The sequence below is a fragment of the Danio rerio genome, chromosome 3 (genome assembly GCF_052040795.2).
Source record: "Danio rerio strain M-AB ecotype USA chromosome 3, GRCz13ab, whole genome shotgun sequence".
Classification (NCBI taxonomy): domain Eukaryota; kingdom Metazoa; phylum Chordata; class Actinopteri; order Cypriniformes; family Danionidae; genus Danio; species Danio rerio.
In genome coordinates, this window is record NC_141023.1 from 19,167,215 (window position 1) to 19,193,268 (window position 26,054).

General features: G+C 35.9%; 1 protein-coding gene across 2 annotated transcripts in view; it reads left to right on the top strand.

Moving 5' to 3' along the window:
* Positions 1-2,082: 2,082 nt before the first annotated feature.
* Positions 2,083-26,054, top strand: part of tlk2 (tousled-like kinase 2) — a 32,094-nt gene continuing 8,122 nt past the window's right edge. Inside the window, exons 1-15 of one of the 2 annotated variants that reach the window (XM_087242460.1) lie at positions 2,083-2,706; positions 3,615-3,697; positions 7,034-7,105; positions 11,417-11,483; positions 11,577-11,620; positions 11,730-11,828; positions 13,950-14,057; positions 14,146-14,238; positions 18,423-18,533; positions 18,685-18,821; positions 22,752-22,904; positions 22,990-23,056; positions 23,140-23,234; positions 23,357-23,438; positions 24,552-24,643. In XM_087242460.1, coding sequence (XP_087098586.1) covers positions 3,617-3,697; positions 7,034-7,105; positions 11,417-11,483; positions 11,577-11,620; positions 11,730-11,828; positions 13,950-14,057; positions 14,146-14,238; positions 18,423-18,533; positions 18,685-18,821; positions 22,752-22,904; positions 22,990-23,056; positions 23,140-23,234; positions 23,357-23,438; positions 24,552-24,643 — 1,301 coding nt within the window. In that variant the 5' untranslated portion in view covers positions 2,083-2,706; positions 3,615-3,616. 2 annotated transcript variants of the gene reach the window in all.

A 26,054-nucleotide genomic window follows, 5' to 3' on the forward strand; every position in this document is an offset into this window, starting at 1 on the left:
AAATGATTTTTTTTAATTGCAATTAAATAACATTATATTGACATCAAAATAAAAACAATATAAAAAGAAAAGAAATTACAATTATTAAAATCTAAATTTAAGGCTTTAAGATAATTAACAGTTCTTTTTGCTCTGGTATTTTTTCCTTTGTTTTGTCGCACATTGGTAATGACCTATATTTTAAAGTGAGTAAAATTAGTTTTTTTTTTACTGCCCATTTACATTTATGAATAAAAATGTTTCCATATATATATATATATATATATATATATATATATATATATATATATATATATATATATATATATATATATATATATATATATATATATATACACACACCAAATTTTAAAGTCAACTGTGTTCTCATAAAAAAAAAAACATTAATTATTTAAATTCCAATGCAATATTCATACTCTGCTTAACAAAAAGGATCATAGCAAAACAGTCATGTATAAATACAATCATAAAATAAATGAACAGTACTTTCTTCTTTATCGTTACAGAAAGCACAATTTTGCAATTAAAAGTTTAAAAGTCTTGTTCCAGTTCACATCTTAAAATTGTGATCTCCAAACTCCAATGGCTGAAGGAACACTGACAATCTGGCAAATCATTCCAAGATCATTATTATTACAGTTTCTTTCTTTTATATTTATACTTTACAATTCAAGATTAATATTTTGAACTATATCATTTTCTAATAATTTCTTAAGCTCTGAGGGAATACCATAAATTGCTATCATAAACTCTTCGACAGGTATATAAAGGGGAAATTTTCTAGAAACTCTAAATAGGTAAACGCATGACTATTACTATTTAAAAGTTGTGAAATTAGCATAATATTATTTTAAAACCAATTAATTAAAAAAAGAGATGTTCTTGGTGTGTAATTCATCTATTATTCCAAATTAAGCATTTGTGATGGTGAGAATTGTTTGTACAGGATGTCTGTGGAGTCTTAAAAAGTATTAAAAGTTGATAACTCAATATAGAGAAATTTAAGGCCCTTAAAGTTTTTAAAAAGTCTTAATTGCTATTTTGCAAGGTAAGAAATTTTATATCATTTTGGATTATGAAATGTATGGTTGTATGCTAAGGTTTGCCTAAATAAATCTGCGAATATTAGGATGCTGTGTTGAAATCAATGAAATCCTGCTAGATTTGACGTTATGCTGCTTTGTTTACTGCAGTAACCAAGTCAACACCATTATTTCTGCAGTTCTATAGGCACCAACCTGCTGAATTTGGTAGATTTAATCCATTTTTATTCAGTCTATGAATAATGTTTTAGTTTTTGAGTTTCTGACATTATATTTAGTAAATACTGTAAGTTAAAATCTCGCCAGTGCTTCTGGTTGAAAAGTGGTTATACGGTCTTAAAATGTATGGAAAGAGTCTTCAAAATGTCTTGAAGTATTGAATTTCACTCTTTAATTCCTAAATATAATCTGTTGTATATAATCATCCATGATAACAATGCCTGTGAAAATTAGAAAGTTTTATGGAAAGCTTACTAATATTAAAATAAATTGTAATTAAGAAGAAATTCAATGCCACTTACTTTGTCAAAAATAATATTAGGGATGTAATACAATGGTTTCTTTTTTGAGCGAATATAATTTTGTATCCACTTGACTTTGAAATATCTTAACACGATTTTCAAAATCAAGTACATTTAGCCCACCTTGATTAAATGGATTACAAAGTGTTTTTTTATTCAAATAATGAAGTTTATTTTTCCAAATAAAATGATACATTTATTTATGATGTTATAAGTTGAATGTCTATAGCCATTGCAAATGATTAATATATTGAACAATTCTGAGTATTATTTTAATGTATTATTATTATTATTATTTGTAGCATTTTAAACTTCTTGACTCTAAAAGCTGTGCAAAACTTTTCCTCACTTAAACCGACAGTATGTCTTTAATAATGCTGCACGTGCACTGCTTAAAGGCTCATAATAACACTACACAGCACATCATTCATTGATTCTCTTTTCATTGATAAGTGTTTGCCTGTGGAAATGGGCGTGGTTGAAAGGTAGAAATGCCTTGCACAATCTCACGAGAAAATATGAGATTTACCGATTATTGTTTACATTGCAAAAAATTGAGAACCGAACCGAATCGATTCTGATTTCGCCAATCTGATTGGAAAAGGGATTCTTTTCGTCTGTGTCGTCTAAGCTCTCTAAAAGGACATATCAGGGTGGAACGGTATTTAAAGAGCCGATTTATCATTTCAGGACGCGTGATCCAGGTTCGGTGCTGACCCGGAGCAGCGAAGACAAACAAGGGACAAAATATCTCATAGCCTCGCCGCTAACAACTAATTTCAAAGCGAATCGCGTGGTTTTGGGCAGGGATTTATTAAGCGTGGATCTACATAGCGATACCGCATGCTTCACATCTAGTAGAAAATAGATATCGGAAAAAGGCCAGCGGAGAAAGGCGGGTTCGGGATATCAAGGCCTCGGAGGTCCTTCAGTCCTCGGACTACAGTAGGGCGCGGAGCTGGCGTCCCCCAGCGACACAGCAGTCACCAAGCGCTGGCGAGGGTCGGGGATTTGGCTGTGGCCTAGCGCTGAGATGTCTGGCTGAGACGGAAAGGGCGAGACGGGAGACCCGAGGAGGAGAACGGTCGAAGAAAAGACATCCAATAAAACGGAAAGCGGGAGAAAAGACTCCATCAATACAGGTACAAAGACAAATGTGCAAGTTTAAGGAGGCTAGCAGGAGAAATTGCATGGATGTATAGAAACAACGGACAATAGAAGCATAACTCGGGGGTAAAAAAGATACTCAGACGGTATTTAGAAACAGTTAAGTTTGTTTGGATGTTTTGTGGATCCATTCTTGCCTCTTAAGATGTTATTTTATTCGTATTGTCTTGAAGTTGTGGCTTATTTGAATGAAACGTTTAACATCAAACGATTGAGCTAGAATGATAACTCGTTAACCATGGCAATTTATTATGTAATATCGAAATAACACGCTGAAACAAGATTAAAATTTCCTGTGAATCATGTTAAATTAATTGTTTAAATCATGTCGGACATGCAACGGTTGAGATTTGGTTGAAATATAAATCGATGGTGGCCTCTAGTAACGTTGGAGAGGTTTGGCTATTGTTGGGAAGTATATAACGTTAGAGTTGTTCGGGTTTTATTGACTATTTATGTTTTTTTCCCATCAGCCACCCTTTAAGATAATAATCACTGCTTGAGTGTGCTGATTTTGCATTGATAGCGTTTGTTTTTAGCCTGCAAACAAGTCTAATAGATTGAAAATCAATGTTTCTTTGTTAAATGAACTGCAGGTCACGTGTTGATTTGACATGAATCGATCAGTCTGAAAATAATGCACGGTCACACTGGTTTTCTCTCACTGTATAATGTCTATAAGATGTGTTTTTTTAGGTGGGAGTGAGTTAATGACTGAATGAGTGCTGGTAAGGAGGCTGAGTCATGAATGTCAGAATGCTCTCGAAAAAAACATGTATTGGGGACACATGACTCAACATGTCACACACATTACTGTCCCGTCAATCTGTCAGTATCACTATGGCTACATAATGCTATGCACACTCTCTTCCTCTCTTCTCAGCCATGATGGAGGAATTGCACAGCTTGGATCCTCGAAGGCAAGAGCTGCTGGAGGCCCGTTTCACAGGAGTCGGAGTTGCCAAGGTTTGTCCAGTCTCAAACCGATATTAACAGCTCCCATCCCTGCTTGTTGATGTTAGTCTGTTATTCCACACAATTTCCCCCTCACAATAGTTCTCATCCATCACTCTCTTTTCTTTGCTTATTCATGTGTTTGCCAGGGCATGTCTGCTTTCATGCATTAAGTTTTTAGGGATGCACCCATCCCGATACTTGGATCAGATATCGGTTCTATACCGCATATTTTTGCTGGATCGGGTATCGGCCAAATGGTACCGATCCAAATCCAATCTTGCGGGTGCACTATATTCTGTGTAATTTATAAGCCAACAAAAGTTGTCATGTAGGCCTACTGTATCCCAAATGTTCTGAAGCCATTCTATAGTTTAATGTAAAGCACAGATGAATATTCAAGTGGTTAAATTCATGTCCAATTCAGCACTTCCCTCTGCTGTGCCTCTCAATCATTTTCCATGCATTCACAGTTCAAACTGCGTTCATATATGACAACACGAAAACTTAATGCAAGACTATTTGTTCCTGTTAAGATACGTAATCGGTGGAGAAATGCATTTAGTTTTGCATTAAATGGCTTCATTTTAACCTGCAACAAGAAGTTCACTGCTGTTTTAAAATCATGTTGCGTTGTGTATGTTAGATCAGCAGATCGCATTCACAACACTGGAGTTTTGAAGAGGGTTATTACATGCTCTTCACACACAAAGTAGCCCTACTTGAAATTATCAATTAGAAAAGGCTCAATAAGACATTGGACTGATCCTTAACGCACTATCTTCCCTTTTTGCTGCCGTTTTGGAAATGTCTCCAGGTACCAGAGAACTGTGCGCTGTGTCTCAGTGATGCATCAATCGCTTTATTCACACATTGGCTGTGCAAAAATTATTCTCACAATGGCTTTCTATTTTCTCATCCCTTCGACTGAGTTTATTATTTTCCGAGGGGAATACTTTCAGTGCTGTGAATAGTTTGTAAAACTTGGCTTATTATGGTCAAAGTAGTTGATTAAATTAATAAAAGTAAACTGACGGGCGCAGTATGGATTGTCAATAAAAGAAAATAATTTAGCCTAATATAGGCTACTCTGAAACTGTGAATATTTCACTGTAATTTTATTTATAATAATATTTTATTTAACAAACCAGTTTGTGTTTTGTCACTGAAGCATATAAGTGGACCTTTTTTTTTTTTACAGCGAATTTAGGCAAGGGAAAGAAAATCTGGCCCCAGACAGTTTAGTCTGCATCAAACCTGGACAATATCAGGCTTTGCTTAAAGGTTGGGTATTTTACCAGTGATTAGTGTCAGTAGTGGTTGCCTATTACAGATTTCAAAGAAAAATGTTAATATTAACAAATGAAACATAAGCTGGACCACAACAGATCATATCAATGTCATAACAAATGCTCGAATAATGTAGCATAATTTATTAGGTTTATTAGTTTTACTAAAGGTGATCTATTATTTGAGTTTATCGCCAGGACTATAGAAACTGTATAATGTAAAAAAAAAAAAAAAAAAAAAAGGCACAGTATCGGGATTGAATCTGTATCAGTTGATGTTCAGAATTTTGGTATCGGGTTCCAAAAAAAAATGGTATCAGTGCATCCCTAATTAAGTTGCATGTTAAGTGGATTTTTCCTTATGCTTTGCCTGGCTGTCTCATCCAAACTGATGTTTTATAATTTATTTTTTTCCACAAAAGCTCATGTGTGTTATTATTACCTTATTACCTTTAGTCAGGACAAAAAGATCTAACTGCCAAGTTTAGTTGGTGTCCCATTTAGTGATGCACAATTGACTGCTCTACTGAAAATTGAATCCTAATGTCAATTTAAACTGAACCCAAACAAAGTTTTGATTTCGTGTTATGAATTAAAGTTGCAGCTTTAATAAAAGATGACTGGTGTTGCTCAAAATTAATTAGCAATGTGTTTAGTCTCATCCTGAACCATTCTATTGAGCCTTTAATAAGTGTTATATGTTGTAACAATTATATTTGATTTACCAAAATCACACATGTGCCAATGTCACATCCGTCACACCATAACGGAGAGATGTCACATCCACAATGAAGTCTTTTCCTCATGAATGCAAAAAATATATTGTTTTGGAAAATACAAACAGATGTTTCTATCTAATTTTACCATTTACTTTCTCTATGTATTTATGTTTTGAGATTTTACTGCAAATGTCACATGCATAACGCTGGAATAGCTCACTTACAGTTCAGTTTGACTGCTCCGATTCAGAACAGTTAATCTATCCAAGTTAAATCATGGGAGATAATAGCTTGCCTTTGTAAGCTTGAATCAAATCTGAAGTGCTCAAGGATGGTATTCAGTATTTAACTTCATCTTGATGGCTTGGGCAGGATATCACACCAACCATTAAGGCTTTCTTATCCTGAGCACAATGAAATAAAGCAAGGCGAATTACAGACGAACTGTCCATTCACACTGAACATAAAACAGTTGCTTGCTTATGGCAAATTCATGCCAACAAATGATGTGGTTCTGTACACAATAATGCACTTTTTAAGAGCCCTGATCACTGACACTCACCATGATTTTACTTGTTTGTGTTTTATTGTATTTCATTACTTTTTCTGTTTGGCTTTTACCTCGTTCGCTGCACAATAAACAACCGTAAAAAATACAAACTTCGGTTTTACACAAGAAACAAACTATTTGTGCTTATGAGTGTAATAAATAATTGTAATTATTATAAATAAATAAATACTTGCCATCTAGTCTAATTTCTTTGCAATTCCTTGCCACATAGCTTCTTTCGTTGATGTTCTTGTAGTTGCTTTGGTATTATCAGAATGGTCTCTCTCACATTTGACTGGGTGTCAAATTTCATTGCAGGGTGATAGAAAGAATTGTCATTCTTGACAAAAAAATAAACGGTTTGTAAATTGTAAGCTCTCAGTTGTAAATAAAAAGGTAAATTTATATCAATAAAACAGTTTCTGGTAGTCAAAGACTTGCATTGTTAATTAATTGTCCCTTTTAATTTAATACTTTTCTTTAAAATGACATGCTGAAGATTGTTAATGGTTGGTGGTTATTTAAAAAAAGTATTTTCTCAAATAAAATGCATTTAGACTATTTTGTGATCACTGAGTATGTGTAGCTACAGGACAACACCCTCTCCCTTAATTCTCTTACACTTTTTTTAAATTAATTTTTTTTTTAATATACAATTCGACCAGTACAACAAAACCATCTTTTATCCGTTTCATTTTCTCAGAACTAATCACTGTTTTCCTCTGCCTTCAAGCAATGATGCTCCTTTAGGAAATGCAAATCCACTTATCTGTTGTCTTCTTCTCTACAGGGATCTGGACACAACGAGTCCTCCAACCAGAGCTTGTGTAGTGTGGGCTCTCTCAGTGACAAAGAATTGGAGGTTAGTACATGTTTGAAGCTCATGACGTGAAACTGTCATGGCGTCTCTGAAGTATCTCTGTTTTGAGTCCTGGTGCAGTTTTCAGCTAACGTGTTTCATGTTGACAGCCAAGGAGGTCTAGCGAGGTGTTCAAATGTTGTAGTTGGCGGCATGTTCTATTTATTCCACTTGGTGATATCACCTGGGGTGTCTGGCTGGAAAGACTGTTCCTTTTCTTTTTCGACTTCTGAATTTACTACTTTAATACTTGGCATCTGGGTTTTGTCAGTAATACACACATCTGGTATACTTGAATTTTGTTTTGCATTTATTCAAAGGTTATTTGTGAATTTTAGATAAAATGACCTCGTCTGATAAATGCATTCTGGTGGACAAAACAAAATAACCACAGTGTTTATAACTTATATTATAAAACTTATACGTAATACTAGGGCTGGGCGATATTGCAAAAAATTATCACAACACATATCAATTCATATCAAAACAAATCATTCGATATTGATAATTTTAAAATATTTTTAACAATCCATTTAGGAATATAAGGATTTTATTTCTTTTTCATTTAACCACTTTTAATGTATCAACATTTGTAAGGCAAATATTTAATAGACAAAAACAATAAATAAAAAAAAAATGAATAAACAGTGTTGAAGAGACTCAGTGTATTATTCAGTGTTGTGAATAATAAGGATACAGTAAACAACACTACTTATGAAAATCCAATCTGAGCTTTCAAGTAAAGGAACAAACCATCATTATTTAAAGGGTCACGAAACACCAAAACACATTTTTTGAGCTGTTGACAGTCGTATATGTGTCCCACACTGCTAAAAACACTATTAGGACACCTATATTTCACTAAAAAGTGTAAATTGGTTGTTTTTGCGTTATTTTAAGCAAATTCGTACTTCCGGTTTGAAACGAATTTTTGAAGCTGCGTCACGGTCATGACATAATGGCATGTATTCCAGCGTGCAGACTGGACGTCTGTGCCAGAGTGTGTCTTATTACGTCTTACAGCCTGCTGCATTAATGCATGAGTAAAGCTTGGTTCAAACCAATCAGCGCGCTCTATTGTGCAACTTCATTAATATTCATTACTGTCATAGTGTTTAGACGACAGAGACGCCACGTTGTGTTGGCAAAACAAGCGTGAAGTGTTGCTTTTATAGTTTGCTGCCGTTAAGTTTTGTTAACGCGTAGATTAACAGTGTACGCGACGCTCAACAACAATAACTTACGTGTCTAAGGAGGCACATTGTTTACCTGAGAGCTGTTCTCATCTGCAAACGCTGAGATCCAGATTCGCTTGTAGTCTTCTCCTAATAAAGACGCGGCTCTAGTTGCTGGTGATTGTCCTGTCTCTACAGATTTGGTAAGTGAGCAACCAGTGCTCTTTGTTTATTCAGTTCGTATTTTATTCGTATCGAACACTATTGCACCGAGTGTAAACAAGTTAGCACTACAACCAAACTATAACCTTGTGTAGGATTTTGTGACCGGAATAACACACGCGGCTTTCTGACGCTACCTGCCGCGTGCATCTAAGTTTCCGGAAAATGCTGAGTTTTTTTTCTCTCATTCGCCATGCGGTATCAAACGTTGCATAAAAATACACGCTTAGAGCAGTTCCTTGAATCAAATATCTCGTTTGTCGCGAGGGACATGAATGAATTCCCTGAATGAAAGAGCCAAACTGCAGTTAAAGTCCACCATTTAATAATTTGGCAAATAATTCGACTAAAGATGTCCATGTAAACACAGTCACTTTGTCCTCTGTGGGTGTGTGTTTTGACTCTGAAATTCAGCGCGCCCAAATAGACACTCCCACACCAAGCCTCTTTTCTTCCTCCGACACTCCCCCCTAAACAGAGCTGGACACGCCCACTTTTCTGACTTTTTCCAAAGTAGAGGTGTGAAAACACCCTGCTGAAACGAGGGGGTTTCATGGCCCTTTAAATGCATATTGCAACATTACAAATTGTGAAGTTGAATGACAATTATCTCTATGCTAAAAACTCTTTCAGATGGGGTGCTAGTGGCTGGGTTGCACAAGAAAAGAAAACAAAAAGCCACTCTGGAGACATCCATGTTTATTTACTATCACTTTTTCGCATGTGTTGTCATTCTGACCTGAAGTGTGACAATGTGGTTTCCATATCACTTTATAGATCACGATCACTTACACGTTTATGTGAATTGGAGTATCAGGTGGTTGCTGACATGAAGAGCAAGCGTGTAAATATGTTGAATTAAAACAGAAAAAAAAACTAAATAAAAGGGATACATCTATCATACATCGCTGTTGTGGCTGTGGAGTGTCACATAACAAACATGATGCATCGCCACGGTAAGGATGAATGTTCTAGAAAAAATGGACTCCCGGGCCAGATAGAATATTTTAAACTTACCGGTAAAAGGGTTTAAAAAATAATAATCAACAGATTAATCGATTATTAAAATAATCGTTAGTTGCAGTTCTACTCAACACCTACTTTGTGGGCAGAGATGATGTGGGTCCTTAAAACAATCTGTGAGCACCACTCTTACACATTGAATGAAAACATTACAGAGGTTTTCAAAACCATGTTTCCTATGGTTGCACCTACATTCTCATGTGGAAGCAACAAAACTGCATATATTACTAAATTTGGATTGGCTCCTTTTATAACTAAAACACTGACTGACCAGGTCAATAAGGCCAACGGGTTTGTGGTCATGTTTGACAAGACTCTCAGTAGGATGAAGAAAAGTAAGCAGTTAGACCTTCATATTTGCTACTACGTGGACGACCACACTGTTGCGTATGTGTTAAACGTAACTGATAGTTTAAAGAAAATGTTTTTTATTTAATTCAAGTAGCCCTCTTGTGCATGATTATTTTCGAGGGTTCAAAATGTATAGAAATTTGACATTTTCCCCTCATACTTCTGTTAGAATGGGTACGAAGCTGGCATTGAATTTAATTTGAAATGGTGTTAAAAAGGTCTTAAGGTCTACGTGCGTACCACTTACACACCATGTGCATGTCGTTTAGCAGCCTTATTTTAATAAAACTATAGCGCTTCATATTGAAACTTCACATCGAATTCTTTTTTTTTTAATCATGAATTTATTGACATTGGTGTATGGTCAATAAATATAGATATTAATTTCTCACCCAGCCCTACCTTATACAGTAGTCAACATTTGAAGTGCAATCAAATCTTTCATCAAAGTTGTCCTGAAACTATTCAACATCAGCCACTTATGTCTTTGGACAATTGTGACCTTTTTCATCCACTACAAACTTTGACTACTGTATATCATTTTTTTTTTAAATTTTCTATACTTTATAAACTCACAAAAACCGACTAATCTCTAAAGTGGACAAAACAAGAGGGTAAGCTAGACTGAAGGTCTGTTTACAACAAATATAAGAACTAAAACACAAGATATCTGTAATCTTTTGTAAGAACAAAATGAATATATTATGCTAGCAACACCTTTTGTAGACAATAATGTTTATTAAAAGTGCTCACTGCTGTTATGTTTTCTGTCACTTTAAATATCTAAATGTTTAAATTTGGGTGTATTCTGATTGGTTGTCAATGAGTTTTATCATTCATCAGCTGCGTTGTTTGTTTCAGAACATGTTTATCCTCTGTGTTATTGACTATGTTATTAGCTTAATTCAGGGGTGTCAAACTCAATTCCTGGAGGGCTGCAGCCCTGCACAGTTTAGTTCCAACCCTGCTCCAACACACTTACCTGTAGGTTTTAAACAAGCCTGAAGGACTCAATTAGTTTGATCAGGTGTGTTTAATTAGGGTTGGAACTAAACTGTGCAGAGCTGCGGCCCTTTTTGAACTGAGTTTGACACCTGTGGCTTAATTGTTGTGCAGACTCCCATGCTCTGATTGAATTGACATTAATCTTTGCATTTTATATCCATTTTGTTTGCATATTTATAAGTGATTAAATGAAAAAATAATCAAACAAAATGCTTTATTAAAAAGAATTACTAGATATTGTAAAGTAAAATGAAATCCGTTTATGTGAAAACAGGCAGACATGGAGATTGTTGTCTCTGCATGTTGATGTCCAGTCTTTCAGGTTATAAGAGCTCGCTGCCTCTAACATTTCAATGGAAATTTCTAGAATGAATGGGGTTGTGGAATGAGGTGATGTCATGGATTCTTGCGTTTGTTTTGCAGCTTGTAAAAAGTCTCTCTCCCTCCCTCTATCTCTCTCTGTCTCTCTTTCTCTCTCTCTCTCTCTCTCTCTCTCTCTCTCTCTCTCTCTCTCTCTCTCGTCTCTTTTCCTGGCCAGACCCCAGAGAAGAAATCTAATGACCAGAGGACACGTAAAAGGAAAGGAGACCCCTTTGACAGCCAGGGTAAGCATCACTGCTGACAATATGGACTACGCTGGTTATCATTTCTCATAGTGACTGATTTTTTTATTTTATTTTTATTTTTTTCACCACTAGGCAAAGGAGGAGGAAGAGGACACAAAATTAGTGATTATTTTGAGGTAGGTGCCATGTAGCTTATGCATTCAATCATTACTGGCCATCTTGTGATCTTTTTAATGGTGGTCATTGTAATCTAATTAAATCGGTGAATGGTTTGTTTTTGTGTAGTTTGCAGGCGGTAGTGGTACAGGTACCAGTCCAGCTCGTGGCATTCCTCCAGTGGCGCGCTCCTCTCCTCAGCACTCTCTATCTAATCCTCCTGCTGCCGTGAGTCTCTGTCTCTCTTACTGACATTCATTACTTTTATGATGTCGTTATCATGTCATTGCAGATATTTGTAATGAAACTTGGTTGTTTAATGAAGAAATGGAAACCTTTCACATATTTAAAACTTATAAGCAGGGCCAAGCAGGTTTTTTTATTTTATTTATTTTTTTGCTATTCTTGCAAAAAATGTTGGTGGATGGATAAATTCATTCATGGATTTGATTGGATTGGATTGGATTGGATTGGATTGAATGGATTGATTGGATTGATTAATGGGATGAATGAAAGGATTGATGGATGAAATAGGCGAATAAATGGATGGATGGATGAATGGATTTGACGGGATGGTTAGAAAGATTGATTGATTGATTGATTGATTGATTGATTGAATGGATAGATGGAATAGATGGGTGGATGATGGATTGATTGGATGGGTGAATTGAATTGATTGGATGGATGGATGGATTAATGTATTAAATTGGATGGATTGTATGATTCATTGATGGATTGGATGGATGGAAGGATTGATTGGATAGATGGAATAGTTTGGATGGATGGATGTATTGATGGGATAGGTGGAAGGATTGATTGGATGGAGGGATGGATGGAATAGATTAGTGGATTGATTGGATGGATGGATGGATGGATGGATGGATGGATTGAATGGATTGGATGAATGGATGGATTGATGGGTGGATGTATTGATGGGATGGTTGGAAGGATTGATGGAATAGATTGGATGGATTGATTGATTCATGGGTTGATTGGTTGAAAGGTTTGATTGGATGGATTGGATAGATGGATTGATTGATAGCTTGATTGGATAGATGGATTGATTGATAGCTTGATTGGGTAGATGGATGGATTGATTGATAGATGGGTGAATTGTGCTAAATGATTTTGAAAGTACAGGAGCTAAAAAGTGAGGAAATAAAAAAAAATAGATTTAAAATGCAAATCCAGTTAGAACCACTGGTTTAGTAAACAGCTACAAATAATAAATAAATAAAAAAACCCAAAAAACAGACAAATTATTAGACTTTTTAATTATATGCCTTTAATATGCCTTTAATATGGAACTAAACACTGCTAGACAGACTTTCTTTTCAAGCCTTATAAACAGCAACTTAAATAACGCTCGTACATACCCATTGCAAACTAATACAGTGTAAAACTGATTGTGTTTCAAAATCTTAACTGTAAAAAGCAAGGTAACTGCACAAATATCTCTAGATCTTTCTTTTTTCATAATAATTTACAGATTGTAGTTGTTTTGTTTTATTTCTTTGTCTCACTGAAAAGCTGTTTTAACACAGACTTGCTTTATGTGGAAAGCACCAATCAAAACTTTCATGGCCAACTGCACACATATGAAGTGGATCAACTGGGAGAACAAAAAAGTAAATTATTGACCTAGACTTTTTTTTCTTTTCAGGCTGTTTATGAAAGCTTTGAAAATGTAAAGAAATATAATTTAATGCCGATATGGCCTGCAGTATATTGCGCATCATATGCTAAATCATACCTCATTGGTTACTTGTGCGTATTTGAGCTTCATCTATGATAAACACAGATGTGCTTCATTTATCTGAAGTAAATAAAAGTTTTCGTTAATTCGGTTAATTGAAACCAGTTCTGTTAAGTAAATCGATCAGCTCTCTTAGTAACACTTTGTTTGTTGTTCCTTTGTACCAAAAGTGTTACAGTTTTAAAAGTAAACATTCCAAGTGGAACCAAACATTGCACTTGCTAAGAGTAATTCGTTTATGGTGATGAGAGTTGGTAAGAAAAAAACAGTACATCGGGACACATGTAGATTGTATTAGATTATATATTGAAGTTGATGCCTTTAAACAGAGGCCAATAACCTCTTCTTACTCTAGTTTAAGTAGTTTAGTACTGACAATATAATCGTAGATTTATATTTTGTACTCACATAATGACAATAGCTACTTTAATATATTAATAATAATAATAATAAGAAGAAGAAGAACAAACATAAGAAGCAGACTGATTTGAAGTACAGAAAACTGACAGAAGTGCACAATGAGGCTCTTATCAGTGACACTTACTGTTTTGTTGATGGTAAATAGAAATGTTTGTTTTGGTTTTGATTGACAGGTGCAGCAAGGAAGCCCCTCCTCCATCAGTTCAGTAAACACAGACCACTCCCACACCTCCACCTCCCACAAGCCAGCCTCAATACACACTCAGCACCGAGCTTCACAGGTAACACACACTACCAAAAGCACTCGCAACACACAGATGCTTTCACTTTCTCACACTTAACACTCACCTTCGGTTACTGTTTCCTCAGTCTGAGCTGACTATGGAGAAATTAGCAGCGCTGGAGAGCAGTAAGAGTTCAGATCTGGAGAAGAAAGAAGGACGTATCGATGACCTGCTCAGGGTATGACTTCAATTTAGCCTATTGTCTGAAAGTTTATGTTGATTGTTTCTCATTGCTTCATGTTCAAACAGCAAATCATTTTAGGATGTTTAACTCGTATTAAGAGTAATGCTGCTGATTATTCAGCTTTGTGTGACAGGATAAAATTGTATCATATATGAGTAATTCAATGCAAATGTCAACCTTTCCATTTAAAAAAAAAAAAGGTTAATATAAAAATAGTGAAACTATACTGAAAAAGGAAAAACATTTTTTGTTCTATAGCCGTCATTTGGAATTGCTCATATGTTTAAAAAATGAAGTAGCTTATTTTTAATTATTTTAATGTTTCTCGTTATTAGGGATGCACTGAATTTTTGAGTCGGTAACAGTTATCAGCTGAAAATGTGTTATGCTGCTCCACATTGTTGAGTATACTAGTTTCACTTTCCCTCCAGCCACAGTCATTGTGTGTTTTTTTTTACTCTGCGCACAGAAAGCGATGCGCTATGAAACCCATTTAACTACACACTGCAAAGGTCGTTTTATAGCTGTATTGACCAAATATTTAGTTCTGTTGATATTTACTTCATGGTCCCATATATAAATAAACACATGATCAGTACATGCTCATCGGAAAAGTGAAGTTCACTCAAATAACATGCTGGCAGGATATTACTAAATATACAATTTCTTGCTAATTGCAATAGCGCTGCTTTAATGACATGGTAGGGATGGTCTAATGCCTCTTAGACTCTGTAATTACCTCTTAAAATGTAGTTTTAATCAGTAATTCAATCAGTATTTTTCAAGTTACAATTATGAAATTTAATATTATTTTTATTCAATTATATTATTTAATAAAATAATAAATTGTTATAACAGATCATTTTATTTTCGTTTTTTGGTGAAGTGGATTCAGGATTTATTAGTTAGTTTTAGTACAGAACCTTGTTTTCCTTTTTGACATCTTTTTATTATATACATTTTATATTAACAAAAGAACAAACAAAAAAAATGTATATATGTGTGTGTGATTTATGACAAGTCTGCATAAAGTAATTGTAAATGTGAATGCTAAATTCTTAATTTGCCGTGCAGCACCACACAGCGGCATGGATTTTAGGTTCTAAACAGGTTCTATACACACACCGGCGCCGCCCAGCCACGACTCTGGCGATTCTGGTGTGCGACCTGCTTGACTGTCTGGAAGGAATCATTACTTTTGCTTGATTGTTTGGCTGAATCAATTTTTTTTTTTTATGATTGAATTCGTCATAGTTAAAATAAGAGACATATTTTTTTCCTAAATGTAGTACTCCAAAAAATGTTTTTATTGCTTGTTTAAAATAATCTGAAACAACGGTTAATAATAATAATAATAATTATTATTATTATTATTAATTTGATTTATTGATAATTTATATGTATTATGTTTAGTTCACTTGAATTTTTACAAAAAACTGTTACCTTAGTAATATTTTGTTGGAACAACTGAATAATACATTTTCATTTGCAAATCTAACTAGGTAGTGGATTTGTAGTTCCCAGCATGCTTTGTGTGGATTTGCAGTGCAATCATAATTGTTTTACGAGGAGGACTTGTTAGTAGAGGTCTGCCGAGGGACCCGACCAGGTTTCTTGCAGCGCGGGAATAAATTTCCGCATAAAACGTGGGAGCAGCTGGTAACTGGTTTAATTTTGGACGGTAGCGGGTGGTCTAAAAATATCGCTCTAGACTCCTGAGCGAGTGAAGACGCGTATGTATGTGTGTGAATGAGACAGCGGGATGCTGCGTTTAGCTGTTGGTGTGTATGTATGTATGTATGTATGTATGTATGTATGTATGTATGTATGTATGTATGTATGTATGTATGTATGTATGTATGTATGTATGTATGTGTGTGTGTGTGTGTGTGTGTGTGTGTGTGTGCGCGTGTGTGTGTGCGCGTGTGTGTGTGCGCGTGTGTGTGTGCGCGTGTGTGTGTGCGCGTGTGTGTGTGCGCGTGTGTGTGTGCGCGTGTGTGTGTGCGCGTGTGTGTGTGAGAGTGTGTGTGTGAGAGAGAGAGCTTTGTGCTGTTTCTCTGTGCGTGCGTGCGTGTGAGAGAGCGTGACGCTGTCTGTGTGTGTGTATCACTTGCTTGTGCTTATTTGTGTGTGTTTATACAGACAGCTTGTTATAGGCTGTCTTGATTCTATAACTGGGTGGTTTTTGGTTTTGATCTCCCCCCGTTAGTTAGCTGGAATGGGCACGGCGAGTAGAAAACGGGGCGGGTCGAGCAGCAGGACAACAAATGCTGAATATAAGTGAGAGCGGTTGGGTTCGGGCTAAATCCTGGCGAGAGCAGGATTCAAAATTTAGTCCTGCGCAGATCTGTACTTGTTAGTTTAATCAATTATTTTGGTGATTTAAAAATGTTTTAAGTTATCGCTGTATGAGACGTTTAATGCTTCACTCAATGAGCAAAAATGTGTATCATAAATAACAACATAAATAATACTACTTGCACTTATGAGTAGGCCCACACAGATTTTCTGCAGAATTCCGCAGATTTCTGCAGATTTTTAGCCCATTATTAATTCTGTTTATTTACTTAAGTAAATGTGTAAATCTGAATTTATTCAGTTTTTATTCAGTAATTTATTACTTTTTTTTTAATATAGTAAGGTTTTAGTTATGATTCTCCGCTGGATACTCCTAAAATAATTCCGCAGAAATCCGCAGATTTTTACCAAAATTCTCAGCAGAAATAGCAAAAAACGTCCGCAGATTCCGTCTGGCCCTGCTTATGAGTTACACTGACCTGCTTTCAAAGCCATCAATGACACTTTGAAATGCACGAAATCTGGTGTATATCAGGATTCAGTAGGGCTGGGCGATTTGGCCTAAAATCGAAATCTTGAGTAATTGAACATTTCAAGTCTATTGCTATTAATGAACGATTATTTTATTTTTGTAAATGTATATATTTTTTTGCTTTCATGCTTCACTTACAAGTTTTATACTGTAAATACAGTAAGCTCACATATTACAAGTCAGAGATTTTTGAATAAAGAGTGCATACTTGATTTTAAAATAATTGAAGGAAACCCATCTATCTTTTTTTATTATTATTATTTCTTTTATTTTTTATTGAACATTGTTGTACAACTGAAATTAAAACTCAAGTCGCCTAAACCAAAAGTAACTTTTTTCCTTTAAAAAGTGAAAATAAATAGCAGGACTTTTTTTTTGTATCCAAAAGTGCAATTCCTTTACATATTAAGATCTGAAAATAAGCAGTGTCTCATCTAAATCAAATAACTCTTGCATATCCTGTAAATAATATTTTAAACGGTGCATTTCTTTTTTAAAACAAATATTTTAATGTAAATATTAATTTGAATGTAATGGAAAACATGTCTCAAGGCATCTCTGGCGCAGTTTACAATCGTATCGTCAATTTAATGCAAAGTAATATTCAAGAATGGCTCCATCCTCTTACATGACCGCAGATCAAGTGGCTGCAAAGTGGTCGCAGAAGAATAAATCAGCCTTAGACTTTAAAGGCTGATTTATACATCTTCATTGAGTGATTTGCATGATCCATGGCGCTTGCCTTGCACGTAGCCATGCATTGGTATTCTTTAGCGTGCAGATAGTTTTGCTCTGTTGTAACACTTCCAAAACGCTAGGGTGGCAGCAGGTTTTTATGTTCATCTGTGTCGAGTTTCTTCACGGGGTTTGGCTTTTTCTGAACATTACCTTAATGTACAAGAAGCTAAAACTTGCTCGTTCAGAGGGAACAGGCGAACGTGCAACAACTTTAATCATAATGTAAACACAAGACACCTCCTCCATGGGACTCCACACTTGTAAACACTCGCATCAACAGGCTCTTCACACCACCCACGTGTGTCAACACTACCAAACCGACTAATCACAGAGCTAGCACCACGCGTCTTCGCAACTTGCAGTTAAATTTTTTAAGAGGTGCGTGGGTATGCGACCGCCCGAAGACTTTGCTAGACCTTCCTTAACAAAGCGGGGTCACGTGACCCCACACACAGTAGGCAAAATAATCGATAAAATCAACCTGGGAAAATTTGATCGATTATAGTTTCTGAATTTTGATTATTTTTCCATTAATAATGCTTTGCTGAATTCATTAATTTCCATTTCGTGCTTTGCTGAAGAATACAATGTTTGGGTTTGTGCACTTCAGGTGAACTGTGACCTGCGCAGACAGATCGATGAGCAGCAGAAGATGCTGGAGTGGTGTAAAGAACGCCTCAATAAATGTGTGACCATGAGTAAGAAACTGCTTATCGAAAAGGTAAACAGATTTTGCTTAGTATTGTTCTTTATGTATGCCGCATTCTTTAATTCGATATTTTTTAAAAAAATGCACAGCTATATTATTTGAAGCACTGCATTTAGTGTCTATGGGGTATGTCTTCAGTAATGTGCTAGTGTGTGTGTCTCAGTCCAAACAGGAGAAAATTGCTTGCAGAGAAAAGAGCATGCAGGACCGACTACGACTTGGTCATTTCACCACTGTACGACACGGAGCCTCATTTACAGAGCAGTGGACGGATGGATATGCGTTTCAGAATCTAGTCAAGTACGTGAGTTGCACATGCTCATGCTTTAGAGGCTAGTTAAATGCTGCATGCATGCACACTGGACAAACATTAGCCATGAAAGCCTTATTCAGGACTGTGTTCTGGTATGATGGTGAATCAATGCAGTGCATTCAGAATGTAACAGGGCGCTAACATGCACACTGACTTTCCATGGACTTTTTTTTTTTTTCTTTTTTTATGAAGTCAGTTTTGAAATGTTATCAAAAATAGATTCTAATGATGAGTTCACACCAAAGTGCACTTTTGCTTTACATTATTTGTGGGATGTTTTTTAGTCTTTAAAGTATTTATGCTCAAGTTTATTATTTTTACTTGTGTGAAAGAAACATAACACCATAACAAATAACACCAGTTTGTTCACGGGGTAATGCATATTAATGTCTTAAATTTCAAAAACAAAATTTTAGACCTTAAAGTCTTAAATTCACTGGAATATGGTGTTGTAGGTCTTAAATCCTTTTAAATGAGTTTAATTTCCTTTGTCCATGTAAACTACCTGATCATTACAACCAACAACCCACCTAAAACCTGGAGTATATAACTAGAGTTTGCTTGTTTTGACATTATTTAAAACATGTGGTTAAGAAATAACTAAATTTGGTACAGATAAAATAAACATCTTTTCCACTTACCATTAGAAAATATCTAAAAGTCTGAAATTTCATTGATAATGGTCTTTAAAAGATCTTAAATTTGATGTGTTGAAACCTGCAGAAACACTTTAACACACATAGATGTAATATAAATGGATAAAAGCAAATGAAATTATATTTATCTATGCACAGAAGAAACAAGGATACATTAAGTTCCTTTCAGACTGGCCGACGGAGGACTCGCCCCCGGGCTTGACTGTTTCTTTGCGTTTTCTCCATGTTTTTGTTAAGTTGAGCTTGGCTTCAGGTCTGATTATCATCACAAAAGTAGTCATCAATACTGTCACAGTTTCAATAGCTGAAAATTGCGCATGTATGTGTTTATCATTCCATCGAATTTAACCTAAATAAGACACGTAGACTTATATTCCATGTATTTGAAGAAGCAGTCAAGGCATCCACGGAGTGCTGCGTTTTTAGATGCCATGTTAAGTTTTAGATCTTCAACTTTCAGAGGCAGCTCATTGCTGTCAGTTTCATAGCAGTGGACCAATCAGAATCATGGGGTTTGATACAAGTTTCTGTTTACAGGATCTCAGTGGCTCTGTCCGTATACTCTCAAGCTCTATGCTGTGCTTTTTTCAAGCCACTTTGAAGCATTGCATCTTGCATTTTTAAAGATAAATAGTGTTTTCTGTGTGAATGTTTCCTGCACCAGTAGAGGCTAATGAAACCTAGTCATTTGCTCTTAATGTGGGATTTTTTTCACAATGCACTTTTAAATGTATTTGGTTCAAAATATAATGCAAATGTAAGTGTTTGCACATTGGTATTTAATTTACTCTAAATGTATAAATACTTTGCATAATTTGCATTTGGTGTAAACTGGGCATTAAAACATCGTATAGATACTTTTAAATTTACCATGAATAAAAAAATGAGCATGGTGGTAAAGTGCTAACAAACAGCTGAAAACTCTGTCCCTCATCAGGTTAAGCAATGTATTTCTTTAAAAGGGTGAAAACACTCAGACTTAAGCCAAAATAAACAATATTGAGGCCAGTTACAATAGACCAACTAATCTGACCTATGCCTGTTTTGCCTTTGCAAACAGTGTACTAGATTAAGTGAATTACCTAAGGACTTGAGTAATAACTGGATTCTGAAATGCCTGGAGGCATGCAGTCGGAGCCTGTATTCAAACTCTGAAATCTGCGATGACGAGATTAGTTTCAAATAGGGTTGTAACAATATACCGGTATGACGGTTTACCACGATTTGAACGTGCACGATTATCATACCATGAACAATTGCATATCAACGGTTTTAACCCTTAAAGACCGAGACAGCCGCCCGCGGCTAAAAATAAGTATTGCTCTTAAATGCTTAATAACTTTTGATCCGCTGATCCGATTCATACAATTCAAAGATTGGCATAAAGAAGAGAATCTCAGCTTTCCATTGCTGTATCACATAACATTTGCGGACTTTCAGAGGCTCCGGAATCAGTGTGGTTACGTCATCAACATTTGACAACGCTGATTTGACAAAGAAACGCTCGTCACTGTGTCTCCGGACAAATCAGACATGATACATTGATGCATTGTCCCTCCTCCATGCCCAGATTGGTTCAAACTCGCTATATCACAACCAATAAGCATAGGTTTCGCTTTTGTTTGTGGACCAAGCTTTTTGAACAACACGGAATGAGAGAAAGGCATAAATTTATGCGCGGCTAAATAAAACGCAAAAAAAAAAAGTTTTGCATTAAATAATTCTCATACTAAGTACTTTTGCATGCACAGCAGCACAGAAACATGACAAAACAGTGACGCAGCAAAGACGAACTGCTGCTCTTGCTGTTTTCAAAAGACGCAAATGAAGATGCAGCTGTTTGTCTGCATTGCAGACAACCATATCCATAGACAACCATATCCATGCTGGCACATAAAACCTAAGGATGTTCCATATTGAATCTAGTTTCGTTATGTAACTATTTATAGTATAGTAATTATTTATATCTATTTTTTACTGAGGATTTGCACCATGTTTATTTGGACTTTATTTGGACTTTGACACATTATTTATTATTTTCTTATTTTTATTTGTTCATTGTAAGTGGTGTTGTTTATAGTAACTAAAAATATATTATTTGGAAAGTCAAATTTGCTTCACTGTTCTATTATTTTGTAACATTTGTAACATACCGTATACCGCGAAACCGTCAAACCGTGGTATTGTTTTAGACGATTATCATACCGTGAAAAATTCATACCGTTACAACCCTAGTTTCAAATAGAGCTGGATATTGATTCACATGTCCTGATTGGATTCTCACTCACTTTTTTGTATCGATTCAATTTTCTTTTTGATTCTTGGTGTAATTTAATTAATGAAAATTTAAAACAAATACTGTAGATATTTCAATACTGAACTGAAAAAATCGTGATCCCTGCTGATCCATGATAGAGGTGTTAGAGAACTCGCTCTGCAGACACGTGCTCATGTCTGTATCCGGAAGTATCATTGTAACAGCTGAGAGGAGAGGAAACGGTACCTTACACCACAGGTCAAAGGTCCACAGTGATTGAGAGAGCAAGGGAGGGAGGGAGAGAGAGAAAGTGAAATGAAGTTTACTTTCCATTACAGTGAAACAGGGCTTCTGCTGTAACTTCAGTGTCAGTGAAAGACTTTCCTGCAAACTCGCATGCAGTAAATTGTGCAGAGCTTTTGCGTTTTTAAAGTAATTGGGGTGTTTTAATTACTCGCGCTCGCCTCCCTCTCCATGGTAAGCTTCCGTAATAGCGCATACAAAATAAATGACGTCAGAACACTATAACCGGTTATTGTCTGTTACTTAACCGATACCGAATTGTTCATGTCACCGAAGAAACAATTAATTTTGACAGTCCTACTTCCACTGCTTTTTTTCTTCTACTTGGTCTCATTTTAAGTGCCAGCAACTCATGTCTTTGCTTTAAAAATCAAATCTTAGTTGGCTGGCCTTAATGTGTGTGATGATGTTGCTTTTTATTTAGTAGATTATATCATCCCTACATTAAAGTAGCATTGGTGTGCTATTTAAAACAGCCATTCAATTAAAACGCACTGTAAAATCTAAATTTCCATAGACTGAATATTATGTAAACAAGCATCAATCCTTATTGCTATACTGAAAGTATTGACAACAGACTAAATGATGGGGATGTGTAGATCTTCGAGTGATGATTCTTTGAATCGATATGTAAAGAAATATATAGTCACAGTAAGTGTGTGTGTGTGTGTGTGTGTGTGTGTGTGTGTGTGTGTGTGTAGACAACAGGAGAGAGTCAACGGGCAGAGGGAGGAAATAGAGAGACAGAGAAAACTGCTAATAAAAAAGAAACCACCCAGCGCCAGTCAGACTCCTCCTCCTAATCTAGAACCCAACAAACGCAAAAGCAAGAGCAACGGCGCCGAGAATGAAATGTGAGTTTCTATGCTCCTGTTATGTTAGACTCCCAACTTCATCGCCATTGGATTGTGCTCTAATTTTTAGTTTACATTCTGACAGGTTGTCTCTAGCAGAGTACCACGAGCAAGAAGAAATTTTCAAACTGAGACTTGGCCACCTAAAGAAGGTATTCGCATCACTCCTATTGCATGTGGTTTTAAAATATTTTAGTGTGTTTAGAGTGTTTTGGTTTTGTGTGTATGAAAGGAGGAAGCCGAGATCCAGGTGGAACTGGAGCGGTTGGAGCGTGTGCGTAATCTTCACATCCGCGAGCTCAAGAGAATCCACAATGAAGATAACTCCCAGTATGTGATTTTCTAAGTTCAGTTCCACACTTGTGCCTGTTTAGTCAATGATATTGGATGATTTCAGAGTCACTGTGGTGGATGTGTTTTGTTAAGTCTCTTATCGTCCCTCCAACTCTTAGGTTTAAAGATCATCCTACGCTAAATGACCGTTACCTGCTCTTGCATCTGCTCGGACGAGGAGGCTTCAGTGAGGTCTACAAGGTAGCAACATTTCTGATGCAACAATGTTTTATTGAGAACAGGGATGTCCCGATCAGGTTTTATTGCCCTCAAGACTGAGTCATTTGATTTTGAGTACCTACCGATACCAAAACCCTATCCCTATATATTATTTTAACATTCAACAACTTTAACAATCGGAGCATTTCTGTAAGGTAGCTTGAACAGTCAAGTAATAAATAACATCAATTCTTCACTTTTGGACTTTGGTGCAGCAGTAAATTAAAAAAAAATAGAATATGACACAAATAGCACCTCAACCTAAAACACAGACAGGCAATCCCAAGTTTACATATCTCCCACTTTGCTATGTCAGTGTTGTCGTCATCTACTTTATTATACCTCCAGACCACAGACATACTTGTGCTTTCCGCTTCAAGCTACTTTCACATTCTACTTTGACGACATTTAACCAATAGCGTCTCTGCAACAAAGTGATGTCATGCCGCACACGTTGCTGTTTGTGTGAAATCAAGAAATAGGTCTAACTCTGTGCCACTGCATAACTTTAGATGTGTTTAAAAAATAGAATATATATAATGCATCTATATATTCGAGTCCTAAACGGGAGGTAATGTCTGATTCCAATTGAGTCTGAAACTGCGTGATGGGGCCTGATTTCTGATCACGTTGTCTGATCTGGACATCCCTAATTGAAAGTGGAAAAAAAAAATGAATGCTTGTTAACTGACCTTCAGGTAATCCCAAACCCCTGTGACGTTGTTGTTATTGTTTTTAAACACACAATATGTTTTAAGATTGCTGTTAACCAAACTAGTTTATGGCACCAATAGACATCCATGATTTTTCTTTTCTACTATTAAAGAATTTTGGATACAAAGTAAAATTTGAAAACCACTTAAATATAAGTACATTTTTTGGGCGAGCTATTCCTTTAAAAAAATGACCTGTAAAATGATTTTGTTTCATAAAGCATACCAGTACATGATGTTGACAAGTACTTCTGTGATGGGATAATAAAACAATTAATAAAAAAATAACATCTGGTCGAAATCATTGGGCTTAAGTATTATTAACCAACTAGTCAACATTTCAGTTCTGACTTGGTCTCCCTGTTCTTTTCTCTTCCTTCAGGCCTTCGACTTAACTGAGCAGAGGTACGTGGCTGTGAAGATTCACCAGCTTAATAAGAACTGGAGAGACGAGAAGAAAGAAAACTACCACAAGTGAGTTTTGTTCTTGTGCCCTAAAACTCGCTGCATCTTTGAGTTCAGCTCTGCAACTTTTAATTCTGCATCTTTTAGTTCAAAACTGCTCTGCTTGCCACTCTCAAGCTCGATTATAAAGCTGCACATAGAATACTTGAAGGGCCATGAAACTCCTCTCTTTTCGGTTCAAGTCTACCTTGGAATTTAAAAAAAGCTTCATGATTGGCGTGGAGCGCTGCGAGTGGGCGTGGCCAGCAGAGCAGAGGGAGTAAGAGGGGAACGAACAACTGTTGTCATTTAGCTCAAAAAATGAGACACAAACTCTGAGAAGATGCTTGATTTCATAGTTTACAAAGTTAAAATGCAAAGAAATAAACAGTAAGTAATTTAATGTCTTGCTACATATGTTATTCGTAATTTCATATAAACATAACCACAATTTGTTAAATTTTTATAAAGATAATTGTTTATATAAACACTGTAAATGAGAAGAATTCTCTCCTCCTCAATCCCCGGGTCTGAATGCAGACACAGTGGATAGCAGTGCAGAAGGTCTCTTGCCTTATCTATTTTAACCATTAACCCTGCCAGTAATATGGAGGATTTTAAACGTAGGCGAACACAGCAGCACGGATATAGGCGATGTGTCTAAATGGTAACAAACTCAACTCATAAAAGACAAAGTCTGACATTCTCCAATTCTCATACAGCTCTCCCAACAAAAATGCTTGATGCAAACCACCAGCTTTGCCGTATCGGCCCTGACAGCATCACGGGGAATGCAACAATCTCTGTGGATCATGGAAACAAACACATGCGACCTTTCATGAATGGCTAAATTCTGCATGCTGTGCGCTGTGGGTCTGCCTTCGGAAGGCACGTGCTCTCATTAATAATTACCGAAGCAGGGTCTTCTCATAGGATAAGATGACTCTGCTATGAATAATAATGAGAAACCAACCAACATGTCATCACTGCCCTAGCAAATGCATGCTACGTCGCCGATTTTGATCCTGCCCCAAAAATGGTTTTAAACCCAGAAGATGAAATTGGCTGACAAAAGCTCAAAATTATCCAGGTTTATCCACAAATAAAGCTGACTGGTGCTAAAGTTGTCTTAACTGATGCTCAACAAGCACAAATCTGTTAAAATCTAAAAAAAAAAAAAATTATACTCGAGGGTTTATTTAAACTTTAAAGTGAAGTACAACAGTTTTAGAAATGTTCCAATGAGCTGTTTTTACAACAGCCATAAATGCACTTGATAAAGCCGTGAAACAATGTCTTGAATTACATAATACGATTAATGCATACTTGGATTGTCTGTTTCTCTTTAAATGAAAATGAAATTTTTATGTATTGTGCACTTTCTCTTTTATTGGTGTTTTATTTATTATTTATTGTATACATTCTGATTTGTTCCTCACTT